Source organism: Mobula birostris, chromosome 3 (genome assembly GCF_030028105.1).
Source record: "Mobula birostris isolate sMobBir1 chromosome 3, sMobBir1.hap1, whole genome shotgun sequence".
NCBI classification, from domain to species: Eukaryota; Metazoa; Chordata; class Chondrichthyes; order Myliobatiformes; family Myliobatidae; genus Mobula; species Mobula birostris.
This window is the reverse complement of record NC_092372.1, coordinates 149,843,940-149,861,482: the sequence shown is the minus strand read 5'-3', so window position 1 is coordinate 149,861,482 and position 17,543 is coordinate 149,843,940. Positions and strand designations below refer to the sequence as shown.

General features: G+C 43.5%; 1 protein-coding gene across 1 annotated transcript in view; it reads left to right on the top strand.

Moving 5' to 3' along the window:
- hepacam2 (HEPACAM family member 2) overlaps nucleotides 1–17,543 on the top strand; it is a 98,530-nt gene that overhangs the window by 66,567 nt on the left and 14,420 nt on the right. Inside the window, exon 8 of the mRNA XM_072252001.1 lies at nucleotides 16,301–16,377. Within this exon, the coding sequence (XP_072108102.1) occupies nucleotides 16,301–16,377 (77 nt within the window). The remainder of the gene's footprint in view (nucleotides 1–16,300; nucleotides 16,378–17,543) is intronic.

The window sequence follows — 17,543 nt, the reverse complement described above, 5'->3', positions numbered from 1 at the left end:
ACTGGGTCCCCAGATTCTCTATCACGTGAAGGTTCATAAGGCAGATGCCTGTGTGCATAAGGTTATTGCAGATGAACTAAATGAGTATTTTGCATCACTCTTCACTGTCGAGGCCAGATGCTGAAGGGTGTGAGGGAAGAAAAGTGAATGCAGTTTATATTACAAGGGAGCAGGTGCTCAAAAAGCTGAAAGACCCAAGGGTACAAAAGTTACCTGGACCAGGTGAACTGCATCCTAGGGTTCTGAAAGAGGTAGCGATAGAGATTATGAAGACATTAGTAATGATCATTCAAAAATCATTGGACTCTGGCATGGTGCCAGAGGACTGGAAAATTGCAAATGTCATTCCACTCTTGAAGAAAGGAGGAAGGCAGAAGAAAAGAAGTTATAGACCAGTTAGCCTGACCTCAGTGGTTGGGAAGATGTTGGAGTCAATTGTTAAGGATGAAGATATGGAGTACTTGGAAACACACGACAAGATAGGACAAAGTCAGCATGGTTTTCTGAAGGGAAAATCTTGCCTGACGAACCTGTTGAAATTCTTTGAGGAGATTACAAGTAGCATTGATAAAGGGGATGCAGTGGGTGTTGTATATTTGGGCTTCCACAAGGCCTTTGACGAGGTGCCACACATGAGGCTGCTTACCAAGTTAAGAACCCATGGTATTACAGGAAATCTACTGGCATGGTTGGTGCATTGGCCGATTGATATGAGGCAGTGAATGGGAATAAAATGATCCTTTTCTGGTTGGCTGCCAGTGACTGGTGGTGTTCCGCAGGAGTCGTTGTTGGGACCGCTTCTGTTTATGATGTATGTCAATGATTTAGATGAAAGAATAGATGGCTTTGTTGTCAAGTTTACAGATGATATGAAGATTGGTGGGCGGGGGGGGCAAGTAGTGTTAAGGAAACAAGAAGACTGCAGAAGGACTTAGAAGGATTAGGAGAATGGACAAGAAAGTGGGAAATGAAATGCAATGTTGGAATATGCATAGTCATGCACTTTGGTAGAAGAAATAAATGTGCGGACTATTTTCTAAACAGAGAAAATCCAAAAATCTGAGATGCAAAGGGACTTGGGAGTCCTTGTGTAGAATACTCTGAAGGTTAACTTGCAGGTTAAGTCGGTGGTGAGGAAGGCAAATGTCATGTTAACATTCATTTCAAGAGGTCTAGAATAAAAGAGCAGGGATGTGATCCTGAGGCTTAATAAGGCACTGGTAAGGCTTCACCTTGAGTATTGTGAACAGTTTTGGGCTCATCTAAGAAAATGCTGGCATTGGAGAGGGTTCAGAGGAGGTTCACAAAGATAATTCCAGAAATGAAAGGGTCATCATACGAGAAATGTTTGATAGCTTTGGGTCTGTACTCGTCTAAATTTAGAAGGATGGCGGGGGGATCTCATTGAAACCTTTCAAGTATTGAAAGGCTTAGACAGAGTAGATGTGGAAAGGAAGTTTCGGATGGTGAGGGAGTCTAGGACAAGAGAGCACAGCCTCAGGATAGAGGGTCATCCATTTAAAACAGATGTGGAGAAATTTCCTTAACCAGAGGGTGGTGAACTTGTGTTATTTATTATCGCAGGCAGCTGTAGAGGCCAGGTCATTGGGTGTATTTAAGGCACAGCTTGATAGGTTCTTGATTGGACACTGCCTCAATGGTTATGGGAAGAAGACGGGGGAGTGGGGCTGAGGAGGGGAAAAAATGGATCAGATATGATTGAATGATGGAGCAAACTCGATGGGCCAAATGGCCTTATTCTGCTTCTGTGTCTTACCGTCTTCTTCTGCTATTCTAAATGCTTGATGCTTTCTTACTACTTCACCACCTTAAGCACTTTTGGGCCAGGGTTTCCTATTGGTCAGTCAAGTCGAGTTTAATATTATGTGCACAAGCACAGTGAGGTACAGGTACAATGAAATAACATGTCTGCAGCCGTATCACAAGCATGTACAGTAGATTAAGACAACCCACAGAACACAAGTTATACAAGTGGTACAAGACACTGAAGAGAACAAAAATACCAGTACAAATAAGACATTAGTGCAAAAACTATCAGAGAAGTCCATGGTGATGCAAGATATGGTCTAGAGTGGTCTAGTTCTGAGGTAGCATTATGGTTGTGCAGCTCAGTTCAACAGCCTGATGATTCAGGGAAAGCATTTGTTCCCGAACTTGGTGGTCTGGAACTTCAGGCGTATTTACAGTACCCATAAAAAGTATTCACTCTCCTTGGAAGTATTCATGTTTTATAATATTCAATCACAGTGGATTGAATTTGGCTTTTTTGACACTGATTAACCGAAAAGACTCTTGTGTCAAAGCAAAAACAGATTTCTACAAATTATTTTAAATTTATTACAATTATTAAACACAAAATTGATTGCATAATTACTCACCCCCTTCAAGTCAGTATTTAGTAGATGCACCTTTGACAGCAATTACAGCCTTGAGTCTGTGTGAACAGGTCTCTACCAGCTTTGTACATCTGGACACTGCAATTTTTCACCATTCTTCTTTACAAAACTGCTCAAACTCTGTCAGATTACATGGGGATTGTGAGTGAACAGCCCTTTAAATCCTGCCACAAAATCTCAATTGGATTGAGGTCTGGACTCCGACAGCCACTCCAGGACTTGACCTTTGTTGTTTTTAAGCCCTTCCTGCATAGTTTTAGCTTTATGCATGGGATCATTGTCTTGCTGGAAAAGAAATTTTCTGCCATGTTGTAGTTCTCTTGCAGACTGCATCAGGTTTTCATTGAAACATAGAAAACCTACAGCACAATACAGGCCCTTCGGCCCACAGTGCTGTACCGAACATGCACTTACTTTAGAAATTACCTAGAGTTACCCATAGCCCTCTATTTTTCTAAGCTCCATGTACCTATCCAGGAGTCTCTTGAAAGACCCTATCGTATCTGCATCTTCCACTGTCACTGGCAGCCCATTCCACATATTCACCACTCTCTGTGTAAAAAAAAACTTACCCCTGACATCTCCTCTGTACGTACTTCCAAGCACCTTAAAACTGTGCCCTCTCATGTTAGCCATTTTAGCCCTGGGAAAAAGCCTCTGACTATCCACACGATCAATACCTCTCATCATCTATCAGATCACCTCTCATCCACCATTGCTCCAAGGAGAAAAGGCCAAGTTCACTCAACCTATTCTCATAGAGCATGCTCCCTAATCCAGGCAATGTCCTTGTAAATCTCTTCTGCACCCTTTCTATAGCTTCCACATCATTCCTGTAGTGAGGTGACCAGAACTGAGCACAGTACTCCAAGTGGGATCTGACCAGGGTCCTATAAATTTGTAACATTATCTCTCAGCTCTTAAATCAATCCCACAGTTGACGAAGGCCAAAGCACCATATGTCTTTTTAACCACAGAGTCAACCTGTGCAGCACCTTTGAGTGTCTTATGGACTGAGGCCCCAAGATCCCTTTGATCCTCAACACTGCCAAGAGTCTTACTATTAATACTATATTCTGCCATCATATTTGACCTACCAAAATGAACTACTTCATACTTAAACAACACACATCAAAGTTACTGATGAACGCAGCAGGCCAGGCAGCATCATCTCTAGGAAGCGGTGCAGTCGACGTTTCAGGCCGAGACCCTTCGTCAGGACTAACTGAAGGAAGAGTTAGTAGGAGATTTGAAAGTTGGAGGGAGACGGGGAGATCCAAAATGATAGGAGAAGACAGGAGGGGGAGGGGTGGAGCCAAGAACTGGACAGGTGATTGGCAAAAGGGATACGAGAGGATCATGGGACAGAAGGTCCGGGAAGAAAGACGAGGGGAGGGGACCCAGAGGATGGGCAGGGGGTATGTTCAGAGGGACAGAGGGAGAAAAAGGAGAGTGAGAGAAAGAATGTGTGTATAAAAATAAATAACAGATGGGGTACGAGGGGGAGGTGGGGCATTAGCGGAAGTTAGAGAAGTCGATATTCATGCCTTCAGGTTGGAGGCTACCCAGACGGAATATAAGTTGTTGTTCCTCCATCCTGAGTGTGGCTTCATCTTTACAGTAAAGGAGGCCGTGGATAGACATGTCAGAATGGGAATGGGATGTGGAATTAAAATGTGTGGCCACTGGGAGATCCTGCTTTCTCTGGTGGTCAGAGTGTAGGTGTTCAGGAAAGCGGTTTCCCAATCTGCGTCGGGTCTCGCCAATATATAAAAGGCCACGTTGGGAGCACCGGACGCAGTATATCACCCCAGCCGACTCACAGGTGAAGTGTTGCCTCATCTGGAAGGACTGTTTGGGGCCCTGAATGGTGGTAAGGGAGGAAGTGTAAGGGCATGTGTAGCACTTGTTCCGCTTACAAGGATAAGTGCCAGGAGGGAGATCAGTGGGGAGGGATGGGGGGGGACGAATGGACAAGGGAGTCACGTAGGGAGCGATCCCTGCGGAAAGTGGGGGGGGGTAGGGAAAGATGTGCTTAGTGTTGGGATCCCGTTGGAGGTGGCGGAAGTTACGGAGAATAATATGTTGGACCCGGAGGCTGGTGGGGTGGTAGGTGAGGACCAGGGGAACCTTATTCCTAGTGGGGTGGCGGGAGGATGGGGTGAGAGCAGATGTACGTGAAATGGGGGAGATGCGTTTAAGAGCAGAGTTGATAGTGGAGGAAAAAAAAAAGATGAAGCCACACTCAGGTTGGAGGAACAACACCTTATATTCCGTCTGGGTAGCCTCCAACCTGATGACATGAACATCGACGTCTCTAACTTCCGCTAATGTCCCACCTCCCCCTCGTACCCCATCTGTTATTTATTTTTATACACACATTCTTTCTCTCACTCTCTTTTTTCTCCCTCTGTCCCTCTGAATATACCCCTTGCCCATCCTCTGGGTTCCCCCCCCCACTTGTCTTTCTTCCCGGACCTCCTGTCCCATGATCCTCTCATATCCTTTTTGCCAATCACCTGTCCAGTTCTTGGCTCCGTCCCTCCCCCTCCTGTCTTCTCCTATCATTTTGGATCTCCCCCTCCCCCTCCAACTTTCAAATCTCTTTCTAACTCTTCCTTCAGTTAGTCCTGACGAAGGGTCTCGGCCTGAAACGTCGACTGTACCTCTTCCTAGAGATGCTGCCTGGCCTGCTGCGTTCACCAGCAACTTTGATGCGTGTTGCTTGAATTTCCAGCATCTGCAGAATTCCTGTTGTTTACTTCATACTTATCTGAGTTGAACTCCATCTGCCACTTTTCAGCCCAGTTTTGCATCCTATCAATGTCCCTCTGTAACCTCTGACAGCCTTCCACACCATTCACAACACCCCCAACCTTTGTGTCATCTGCAAATTTACTAACTCATCCCTCCACTTCCTTATCCAGGACATTTATAAAAATCACAAAGAGAAGGGGTCCCAGAACAGATCCCTGTGGCACACCACTGGTCACTGACTTCCATGCAGAATATGACCCGTATACAACCACTCTTTACCTTCTGTGGGCAAGCCAGTTCTGGATCCACAAAGTAATGCCCCCTTGGATCCCAGGCCTCCATATTTTGTAAATAAGCCTTGCATGTGGTACCTTATTAAATGCCTTGCTGAAATCCATTTACACTACATCTACTGCTCTACTTTCAGTGCATTCAGTCACATCCTCAAGAAATTCAACCATGCTCGTAAGGCACGACCTGCCTTTCATAAAGCCATGCTGACTATTCCTAATCATATTATGCCACTCCAAATGTTCATAAATCCTGCCTCACAGGATCTTTTCCATCAACTTACCAACCACTGAAGTAAGACTCACTGGCCTATAATTTTCTGGTCTATCTCTTCTTCCTTTCTTGAATAAGGGAACAACATCTGTAACCTTCCAATCTTCCAGAACCTCTCCTGTCCCCATTGATGATGCAATGATCATTGCCAGATGATCAGCAATCTCCTCCCTCACCACTCACAGTAGCCTGGGGTAAATCTCATCTGGTCCTGGTGACTTATCCAACTTGATGCTTTCCAAAAGCTCCAGCACATCCTCTTTCTTAATGTCTATATGCTCAAGCTTTTCAGTCCACTGTAAGTCATCCCTACAATCGCCAAGGTCCTTTTCTGTAGTGAATACTGAAGCAAAGTGTTCATTAAGTACCTCTGCTATCTCCTCCGGTTCCATACACACTGTTCCACTGTCACACTTGATTGGTCCTATTCTCTCACATCTTATCCTCTTGTTCTTCACATAATTGTAGAATGCCTTGGATTTTCCTTAATCCTGCTCACCGAGGCCTTCTCATGGCCCCTTCTGGCTCTTCTAATTACATTTTTAAGCTCCTTCCTGCTAGCCTTATGATTTTCTACATTTCTTTTATTACCTAGTTTTTTGTACCTTTCAGAAGCTTTTCTTCTTGACTAAATTTTCAACTGGCTCTGTACACCATGGTTCCTGTACCCTACCATTCTTCGCCTGTCTCATTGGAATGTACCTATGCAGAATGTCACACAAATATCCCCTGAACATTTGCCACATTTCTGCCATACATTTCCCTGAGAACATCTCTTCCCTATTTATACTTACACTTATACTTCCTATCCCTCTCCAATGCTATGGTAATACCAGATCAAGTACAGCCTCTCCTCTTGTAGGCTTATCTATATACTGTGTCAGGAAACCTTCCTGAACACACCTAACGAACTCTACCCCATCTAAACACCACGATGATCCTGTATCATTACAACTTTCCAGAATCTGTTTCTTTATCTGCTCCTCGATGTCCCTGTTACTATTGGGTTGTCAATATAAAAAAAAACACCCAGTAGAGTTATTGGCCCCTTCCTGTTTCTAACTTCCACCCACAGCGACTCAGTAGACAATCCCTCCATGACTTCTTTCTTTTCTGCCACCGTGACACGATGTCTGATCAGCAGTGCCACACCCCCACCTCTTTTCCCTCCCTTCCTGTCCTTTCTGAAAGATCTGAAGCCTGGCACTCTAGGTAGCCATTCCTGCCCCTGAGCCATCCAAGTCTCTGTAATGGCCACAACATCAATTCCAAGTGCTGCCCTAAGCTCATCCATTTTGTTCATGATGCTTGCATTAAAACAGACACAACTCAAACCATCTGTCTGAGCGTATCCCTTCTCTATCACCTGCCTATCCTCCCTCTCTCACTGCCGACAATTTCTCTCTACTTGTGAGCCAACTGCACCCTCCTCCATCTCTTCACCATCCCTGAGCAATTCTAGTTTGAACTCTTCCCAATAGCCTTAGCAAACCTCCCTGCTAGGATATTGGTCCCCCTCAGATTCAAGTGCAGGATTTTCCTCCAGGATTTCCCTGTCCTTTGCTGCATTCATTTTACCTTCTACCTTCAAAAGCCTTCCTGGGCCTGCTGTGTTGAAGCATCCCCAGAACATGATGCAGCCACCACCATGCTTCACAGTAGGGATGGTGTGTTTTTGATGATGTGTGGTGTTTGGCTTATCCCAAACCTAGCATTTAGTCTGATGGCCAAAAAGCTCAATTTTAGTTTCATCAGACTATAAAACCTTCTTCCACCTGACTTCAGAATCCTCACAACTATAAAAACTTCTTCCACCTGACTTCAGAATCCTCACATACCTCCTGGCAAACTCTAGCCAAGATTTCAAGTGTTTTTCTTTCCAACAATGGCATTCTCTTTGCCCATCTCCCATAAAGCTAGACTGGTGAAGTACCCGGGCAACAGTTGTTGTACACACAGTCTCTTGTATCCCAGCCACTGAAGCTTGTAACTCCTCCAGAATTATCATAGGTCTCCTGGTGGCCTCCCTCACTGGTACCCTTCTTGCACAGTCACTCGGCTTTTGAGGATGGCCTGCTCTAGGCAGATTTACGGCTGTATCATATTCTTTCCATTTCTTTATGGTTGACTTAACTGTATGCCAAGAAATATTGGAAATATTCTTGTATCCATGTCCTGACTTGTGCTTTTAATAATCTTTTCATGGAGTTGCTTGGAGTGTCCTTTTCATGGTGTAGCTTTTGCCAGGGTACTGACTCACCAGCAGTTGGACCTTTCAAATACGGGTGTATTTTTACTATATCAATTGAAACACCTTGACTGCACCCAAGTGATCTTCATTTATGTAATTATGTGACTTATAAAACTAATTGGTTGCCCCAATGATGATTTGATGTGTCATATTAAAGGAGGTGAATACTTATGCAATCAATTATTTTGTGTTTGATATTTGTAATTCATTTAGATCACTTTGGTGAGGTACGTTTTCGCTTTTACACCACGGTCTCTTTCATAAGAACGTAAGAAATAGGAGCAGGAGTAGGCCATCCGGCCCATTGAGCCTGCCCCACCATTCAATAAGATCATGGCTGATCTGTCTGTAAATTGAGCTGCGTCTACCTGTCTTTTCCCCATAACCCTTAATTCCCCTACTATGTAAAAATCTATCTAACTGTTTTTTAAATATATTTAGTGAAGAAGCCTCAACTGCTTCCCTGGGCAGAGAATTTCACAGATTCACCACTCTCTGGGAAAAACGGTTTCTCCTCATCTCCATCCTGAATCTTCTCCCTTGAATCTTGAGGCAATGTCCCTTAATTCTAGTCTCACCTACCACTGGAAACAACTTTTCTACTTCTATCTTATCTACCCCTTTCATAATTTTGTATGTTTCTATAAGATCCCCTCTCATTCTTCTGAATTCCAGAGAGTATAGTCCCAGACGACTCAATCTCTCCTCATAGGTTAACCCCTTCATCCCTGGAATCAACCTGGTGAACCTCCTCTGCACTGCCTCCAAAGCCAGTATATCCTTCCTCAAGTATGGAGACCAGAACTGCACACAGTACTCCAGGTGCGGCCTCACCGTTACCCTGTATAATTGCAGCATGACCTCCCTGCTCTTGAATTCAATCCCTCTAGCAATGAAGGCCAACATTCCATTTACCTTCTTAATAACCTGTTGTACCTGCAAGCCAATTTCTGATGATTCATGAACAAGCACTCCCAATCCCTCTGCACTACAGCATGCTGCAATCTTTCACTATTTAAATAATAATCTGCTCTTCTATTATTCCTTCCAAAGTGGATGATCTCGCATTTAACAACATTGTATTCCATCTGCCAAACCTAAGCCCACACACTTAACCTATCTATATCTCTCTGCAGACTCTCCACATCCTCTGTACAATTTGCTTTTCCACTCAGTTTAGTGTCATCAGCAAATTTTGCTACACTACACTCAGTCCCCTCATCCAAATCATCAATGTAAATGGTAAACAGCTGTGGGCCCAGCACCGACCCCTGCAACACCCCACTCACCACTGACTGCCAACCAGAGAAACACCCATTTATACCAACTCTCTGCCTTTCTATTGGTTAACCAATCCACTATCCATGCCAATACACTTCCTCTGACTCCATGCATCCGTATCTTATTTATAAGTCTCTTGTGTGGCACCTTATCAAACGCCTTCTGGAAATCCAAGTATACAACATCCACCTGCTCCCGTCTGTCCCTGCACTCATTATGTCCTCAAAGAACTCCAGTAAGTTTGTCAAACAGGACCTACCCTTTCTGAATCCATGCTGCGTCTGTCTAATGGAATCACTCCTTTCTAAATGTTTTGCTCTTTCTTCCTTAATGACAACTTCAAGCATTTTCCTAACTACAGATGTTCAGCTAACTGGCCTATCGTTGCCCGTCTTTTGCCTACATCCTTTTTCAAAAAGTGGCGTGACATTTGCTGTCTTCCAATCTGTCAGGACCTGCCCAGAGTCTAGAGAGTTTTGATAAATGATTACCAACTCAATATATAAGTTTGCTGATGACACAACAATTGTAGGCTGTATCTTGGGTAATGATGAGTTTGAGTACAGAGAGGAAATTAAGAACCTGGTGGCATGGTGCGAAGACAATAACCTATCCCTCAACGTCAGCAAGACAAAGGAATTGGTTTTTGACTTCAGAAGAAGTAGCGGACCGCACGACCCAATTTACATCGGTGGTGCACAAGTGGAACAGGTCAAAAGCTTTAAGTTCCTCAGGGTCAATATCACAAATGACCTGACTTGGACCAACCAAGCAGAGTCCACTGCCCAGAAGGCCCACCAGCACCTTTACTTCCTGAGAAAACTAAAGAAATTTGGCCTGTCCCCAAAAACCCTCACTAATTTTTATAGATGCACCGTAGAAAGCATTCTTCTAGGGTGCATCGCAACCTGGTATGGAAGTTGTCCTGTCCAAGACCGGAAGAAGCTGCAGAAGATCGTGAACATGGCGCAGCACATCACACAAACCAATCTTCCGTCCTTGGACTCACTTTACACCGCACGCTGTTGGAGCAGTGCTGCCCGGATAATTAAGGACACGACCCACCCAGCCAACATGCTTTTCATCACTCTTTCCTCTGGGAGAAGGCTCAGGAGCTTGTAGACTCATACGGCCAGATTTGGGAACAGCTTCTTTCCAACTGTGATACAACTGCTGAACGGATCCTGACCTGGATCTGGGCCGTACCCTCCAAATATCCGGACCTGCCTCTCGGTGTTTTTGCACTTTCCATTTTCTATTTATGATTTATAATTTAAATTTTTAATATTTACTATCGATTTGTACTCTAGGGAGTGGGAAGCGCAGAATCAAATATCGCTGTGATGATTGTACGTTCTAGTATCAATTGTTCGGCGACAATAAAGTATAAAGTACTATAACCCCCGCCAAATCCCTCAGAACCCTGGGATGCATCTCATCAGGACCAGAGGACTTATCTACCTTCAGGCCCTCTAGTTTTCTCATCACTATCTCTTTAGTGACAGTGATTTTATCGAGGTCCTCACCTCCCATTTCGTCCATAACATCATTCTTTGGCATATTAGACATGTCCTCCACTGTGAAGACTGACACAAAATAGTCTTTCAATGCCTCAGCCATTTCCTTATCACCCAATATCAATTTCCCCTCCTCATCTTCCCAGGGACCTACGTTGACTTTTGCCACTCTCTTCTGCTTTATATATTTATAAGGACTTCTGCTATCTGTTTTTATATTTTGTGCTAATTTACTTTCATACTCTATCTTCCCTTTCCTTATTTCTTGTTCAGTTGTTCCTTGTTGCTTTTTAAAGTTTTCCCAATCCTCCAGTCTCCCACTACTCTTTGCGACTTTGTACACATAAGCTTTTAATTTGATACTATCTTTTATTTCCTTAGTTATCCAAGGCTGACTGTCCCCACACTTACTGTCCTTACATTTGACTGGAATATACTTTTGTTGAGCACTGTGAAAAATCTCTTTGGAAGTATTCCACTGTTCCTCAACTGTCCTACCAAATACAGTAGCCTGTGCTCCCAATCCACATTAGCCAACTCCTCCCTCATCCTGTTGTAGTCTCCCTTGTTCAAGCATAATGCACTAGTTTTAGATCTAACTGTTTCACCCTCCATCTGTATGCAAAATTCAATCATACTATGATCACTCTTTCCAAGAGGATCGCTGACTAACAGGATCATTAATCTTACCTGTCTCATTGCACCGGACTAGATCTAAGATAGCATTTTCCCTTGTAGGTTCACTAACTTGCTGCTCAAGAAAGCCATCACGGATGCATTCTATGAAGTCCTCCTCAAGACTTCCTTGACCAACCTGGTTCACCCAATCTACATGGAAGTTAAAATCCCCCATGACAGCTGCCATTCCATTCTTACAAACCTCAGTTATTTCTTGGTTACTCGCCTCTGCCACTGCAATATTTTTATTAGGTGGCCTATAGACAACTCCCACCGGTGATTTTTTTTCCCTTTACTATTCTTAATCTCTACCCAGATGGACTCAACATTTTGCCCTGTAGATCTTATGTCGTCTCTCAGAATCACCCTGATCTCATCCTTAATTAGGAGCGCCATCCCATCTCCTTTGCCTTCCTGCCTATCTTTCCATATTACCTGATACCCTTGGATATTTAATTCCCAGTCACTTCCACCTTGCAACCAGGTTTCTGTAATGGCCACTAAATCATATGCCTTGGTACTGATCTGTGCAACAATTTACTAACCTTGTTTCTAATACTACAGGCATTTAGATAAAGTGTCCTTATACTCATTGTCCTTTTAGAATCGAGTGACCTATGTGATTTTTTTCTTTTTACTTTAATACACTCTACTCATACTTTCTTCTTCACTAACTCTAGCTTTGGTCTCTGCATCACTTCCCTCTTCTTTTCTGTGTGGGTTCCCTTTCCCCCTGCCATATTAGTTTAAAGCCTCCCCTTCAGCACTAGGAAACAATCTCCCTAGGACATTGATCCCGGCCCTGCCCAGATGTAGACCATCTGGATGGTACTGGTCCCACCTCCCCCAGAAGTGGTTCCAATGCCCCAAGTATCTGAAACCCTCCCTCCTGCACCATCAGTCAAGCCACATATTCATTCTAGCTATGCTGCTATTCCAGCTCTGGCTAGCTCATGGCACCGGTAATAATCCTGAGATTATTACCTTTGAGGTCCTACTCTTTAATTTATCTCCTAGCTCCCTAAATTCGGCTTGTAGGACCTCATCCCACTTTCTTCCTATATCCTTAGTACTTACATGCACCACAGCAGCTGGCTGCTCGCCCTCCCCTTTCAGAATGCCCTGCAGTCTCTCCGAGACATCTCTGACCCTTGCACCTGGGAGGCAACACACTATACGGGAGTCCCATTTGCAGCCACAGACGCTCCTCTCTATTCCCCTTACCATGGAATCCCCACCACAACGGCTCCGCCACTCTTTTTCTTCCCCTCACGCTCAGCAGAGCCACGCACGGTGCCATGATCCTGGCTACTGCTGCCTTCACCTGATGAGCCATCTCCCCAGCAGACTCCAAAGCGGTATATATGTTTTGGAGGGAGATGACTGCAGCAGACTCCTGTACTATCTTCCTGCTACTACTCTTCCTATTGGTCACCCATTCCCTATATTTCCTTAGATCCTTAAATTGCGGTGTGACCAACTCACTAAATGTGCTATCCACAAGATTCTCAGCATTTTGGATGCTTCAAAGTGAGTCCACGCGCAGACTCCAGTGCTGCCATGTGGTCTATCAGGAGCTGCAGCTGGACACACTTCCTGCACACGTAGTCTTCACGGACACTGTCAGCCTCCCTGAGTTTCCACGTGTCACAGGAGGAGCATGGCACGGGTCTGAGCTCACCTGCCATGTCAGAGCAACTGATATTAGCGGAAGAGGACCATGGGAGAAAGGGAAGAGTCCACTGGGGAAGTCGAAGGCTGTTATCTGTGAATCTCTGCGTATCAGTTCTTCGCCTTGACCCTTCCTCGCCAAAGCCCTATCACTCTGCTACCTTCTCACTCCGCTGTTGATCAATGTCAATAAAAGCCAAATTAAATCCACTGTGATTCAATGTTGTAAAACAATAAAACATGAAAACTTCTGGGGGCGGTGGGGGGGGGTGTTGGTGAATACTTTTTATAGGCACTCTATATCCTCAGTGAGGATTTGAAGATGTACTGTATTTGAAACTTTGTCACTCATGCCATTGAACTAGTTTTTCTGAAAATTAGAAATGGACTACTTGATAGAATTCCAGAGAAACAGGGAAAACGTACCCAACCTAGCTTCTTATGTCAATGCTGTCTTTGTGTGTCTGTATTAAATAAACTCAACGTCATAGATTACTGAAGGTTGGAATAGAAATTCCCTTTGGATTCTTCTACATTCTGTACATAGGAAAATTGAAGGGCAAACTTCTAAACAAGGAGATCTCAATTTAGCCACTATAGTCAAACTCGTGTTTTTTGTAATTTGTGAGTGGCTGCATTATGGCCTGGTGCGTGAACACCAATGCCTTTCAGTAGAAATCCCATAAAATGTAGTGGGTTTGGCCCAGTTCATCGCGCATGAAACCCTCCCAATCATTGAGCACGTCTAAATGAAACATTGCCATAGAAAGGCCACACCCATCATCAAAGATCCTCACCACCTAGGCCTCGCACTTTTCTCACTGCTGCTATCAGGTAGAAGGTACAAGTGCCTCAGGACTCATACCACCAGGTCAAGAACAGTTACTACCCCTCAACAATCAGGGTCTTGAACAAAAGGGGATAACTACTCTCATTCTATTTCTGTACCCACAACCAATGGTCTCTCTTTAAGGACAATTTATCTTGTTACTTCATGCTTGTTATTTATTACAATTTAATTTGCATTTATACAGTTTATTGTTCATTGATCCTGTTTACAGTTACCATTCTATAGATTTGCTAAATATGCCCACAGGAAAAAGAATCTCCAGGTTATATGTGGTGACATGTATGTACTCTGATAAATTTTACTTTGAACTTTGAAAATTTCATAAGCACGGAAACAATTATTGTCTTTGAGATCCCCAGGCATACAAATGATGATAAATTCATGAAATTGTGATAGAAGCAATTCTTCATCGCTCTTTGGCACCATAGAAATGATTTTATTTAATCCATTGGCCATCATGCATTTCAGCTGTTGGACGATCTTTTTAACCTCTTGCTGAGTTGAGTTTGATTGAGATTGTGGTGGATGCTACATTGTGGAATAAAGTCAAGACTGTAAAAGACTGATTCTTGTACGAATAGCTCAAGGCACATCTTCCAGCAATTGCTGATGATGTCATTGTCTTTGATAGCCCCTCCACCATTCTTGGCTATCAGTGGAGAAGGACCCAGGATGTTTAGGCTGCACAAGTCCTGGTGGGACATGTTATGGCTGTTGGTTGCCGAACCACCAGCATTCTTTTCACCAACTTTGTTCTGTAGGCCACGGGCCTTTTATTGGACCTTGTCTTTCAGATGCTTGTAGGTTTGTATTTTTCCATCGAGAAAGCTTGAGGCTTCTTGCCAGGAATGCCCTGCATTTGTGGTTAAGTAGTTCCTCTCCTGATTCCTGATTGTTCTCATCAAATTAAGAGTGATATTTTCTTGTAGAGACACACTTTTCATAGGTGGTACTCTTGTGGACTCCAGGGCAGACCAGACTCCATGGGCATTCTGCAGCTCCAATTGACTGAAAGTCTTCAGGTTGTCTTTGAGGTGATGACAAAATGGAGGGAGGGTCTTTGGTGGCTTCATTTGTGAATCTTATGCAGCAGATGTTTTGTTGCCATTGTCATTTTTAGGAACCAGATTGATGGTGATGCTAGACTGAATTAGGTCTTTGCCAGTTCAATAGCCAACATCCTTGTAATTCTTTGCTCAGATAATGCAGTAGTGCAACAGATGCCATTGCTTAGATTGAGGTGTTGCGCTGAGGCTTTGTCAAACTGATGAAACAAGGCATTGATCATGACAATATGGTGTCTGAAAAATGCGTCAGAAAGTACTGGATTGCATTTGGCTTTCCCTTCTCCTTCCATGACAAAGACTTGTGTCATTTCCCTGTCTGGCACTTTGAGGAATCATTTTGTTTTCCAGGCAAGTTGAAGTCATGGATAGCTGAAGGTTGGAGTAGAACTCCCCTCTGGTGGTTTTTTTTCCCACTTTCTGATCACAGGGCAAATGAAAGGCAAACTAGTAAAACAAGTTGATTGTAATACTTGACACCCAAAACAGCGTACTGAGCTCCACCCAATACTGTTTGTAAATTACGCTTAAGTAAATTTGTAAGGGAATTTTATTCCCTAGTCCAATTTGCTCTATATTTACATATCTCTGTTCTCTTCAGTGTAGCCAATATTTTTCAACTCCCAGTCTGCCTGTGACTGCAGAAATCCAACAGTTTGCATGTTCAGAAAACTCTATTTAAGACTTCTGTAACAACCATTTTTTATCTTGCAAGGCAACTCTAGCCTTTACATTTAATTTGTTTTTCCCCAGGCTTCAGATAAAATATTCCCCTTGCTCCACACTTTATTGCTATCGCAGTCAGAGTCACAGAGCACAGAAACACACCCTTCCACCCTTCATATCCGTGCAGAACATTATGTCTTTGATAAGATCTTCACTCTGAATAATTTTTAGGTAGATATAGCAGTGGTATCTATCCTTTTGCTTAGAATTCACTTCTGAATTCTAAAGCTGGTAGTAGGAATATCCAATTAAATGCATCTCTTCACCATTTCAAACAGTTTATTTCTGGTGGATAAACATGATGATAGAAATTCACTGTTGCCTTAATGACAGCACAATAAATTATCTTCCTTTTTCCTAAAGAATCCTTTAGTTTTATACTCATCACCTGTTATTCTTATCTTAGATGTTGGTGAAAACCTCGTTACCAAAACCACACCATCCTCCTTACTGTTGCTGGAGTGCTCTATGCTTGCAAATTTTGATGCTACTTCTCCCATTTCAAAAAAATTCTTTATTTCCAGTTGAACAAGAACCTTCTATGGATGATTATGGAATATATGAATTTGTTGCTGTGCCAGAGCCAGCAGAGTTTCCACAGGTGGGTGCTGAGCAAGACTGGTTTTGCAAACTTAATGCTTGTTTACATTTGTTAGAACTTCCTTTTTGTAACCCTTTATCAACCTGCTTTTGATTTGCTGAATAATCCCAATGTCAGTGCAAAGTCAATGATAGGAAGTGACAATCAGCATTTACACCTGGAATCATCACACCAACTCACTCAGGGAATACGGTGATGAGGTAATAAATTAGCAGTTGGAAGAGTTACGTAGCCTTTATAAAGGATAGACACATTCACGAAATCTAATCTTATAGGAGTTATTGGATCATAAGGCCACTATCTCCTGCACAATCACTAACCTCATCAACTTTGGAGATCTCCCATCCACTGCCACCAAGCTCATAATTCCTTTACTCTGCACTGCTTGTTTCTACCTCCTACACAAGGTCCACAAACCTGACTGTCCGGGTAGGCCCAAATCGCTGCCTTCTCTTGCCCCACTGAACTTGTGTCCACAGACCTTGACTCCATTCTACCCCCTTTGGTTCAGTGCTTTCTTACCTACATCAGCAACACTTCACTTGCTCTTGATCTCCTCAACCACTTTCAATTCACTGGCCCTGACCACCTCATTTTCACCATGGGTATCTAGTTCCTTTGCACCTCTATCCCCATCACGAAGGCCTTAAAGCTCTCCACCTTTTTCTTGGTAAGTTCCCCTCCAGCACTACCCTCCTCTGTCTGGCAGAATTTGTCCTCACCCTCAACAATTTCTCCTTCTGCTCTTCTCACTTTCTTCAAACTGAAAGGGCAGCCAAAGGCACCTGCACAGGCCCCAGCTATGCCTGCCTTTTTGTTGGCTACCTGGAACAGTTAATCTTCTAAGCCTTCCCTGGTAATGTTCCTCAACTCTTTCTGTGTTATGTTGATGACTGCATTGGTGCTGCTTCATGCACCTATGCTGAGCTCATCAATTTCATCAACTTTGCCTCCAACTTCCACTCTGCCTTTAAGTTCACTTGGCCCTCTTCTGAAACCTCTCTCCCCTTTCTCAATCTCTCTGTCTCCGCCACTGAAGACAAACCTGTTTTATATAACCTACTGATTCTCAAGGCTATCTTGACTATACCTCTCTATTATAAAAATGTTATTCCCTTTTTTCAGCTCCTTTTGTTCCACTGCATCTGTTCCCAGGATGAGGCTTC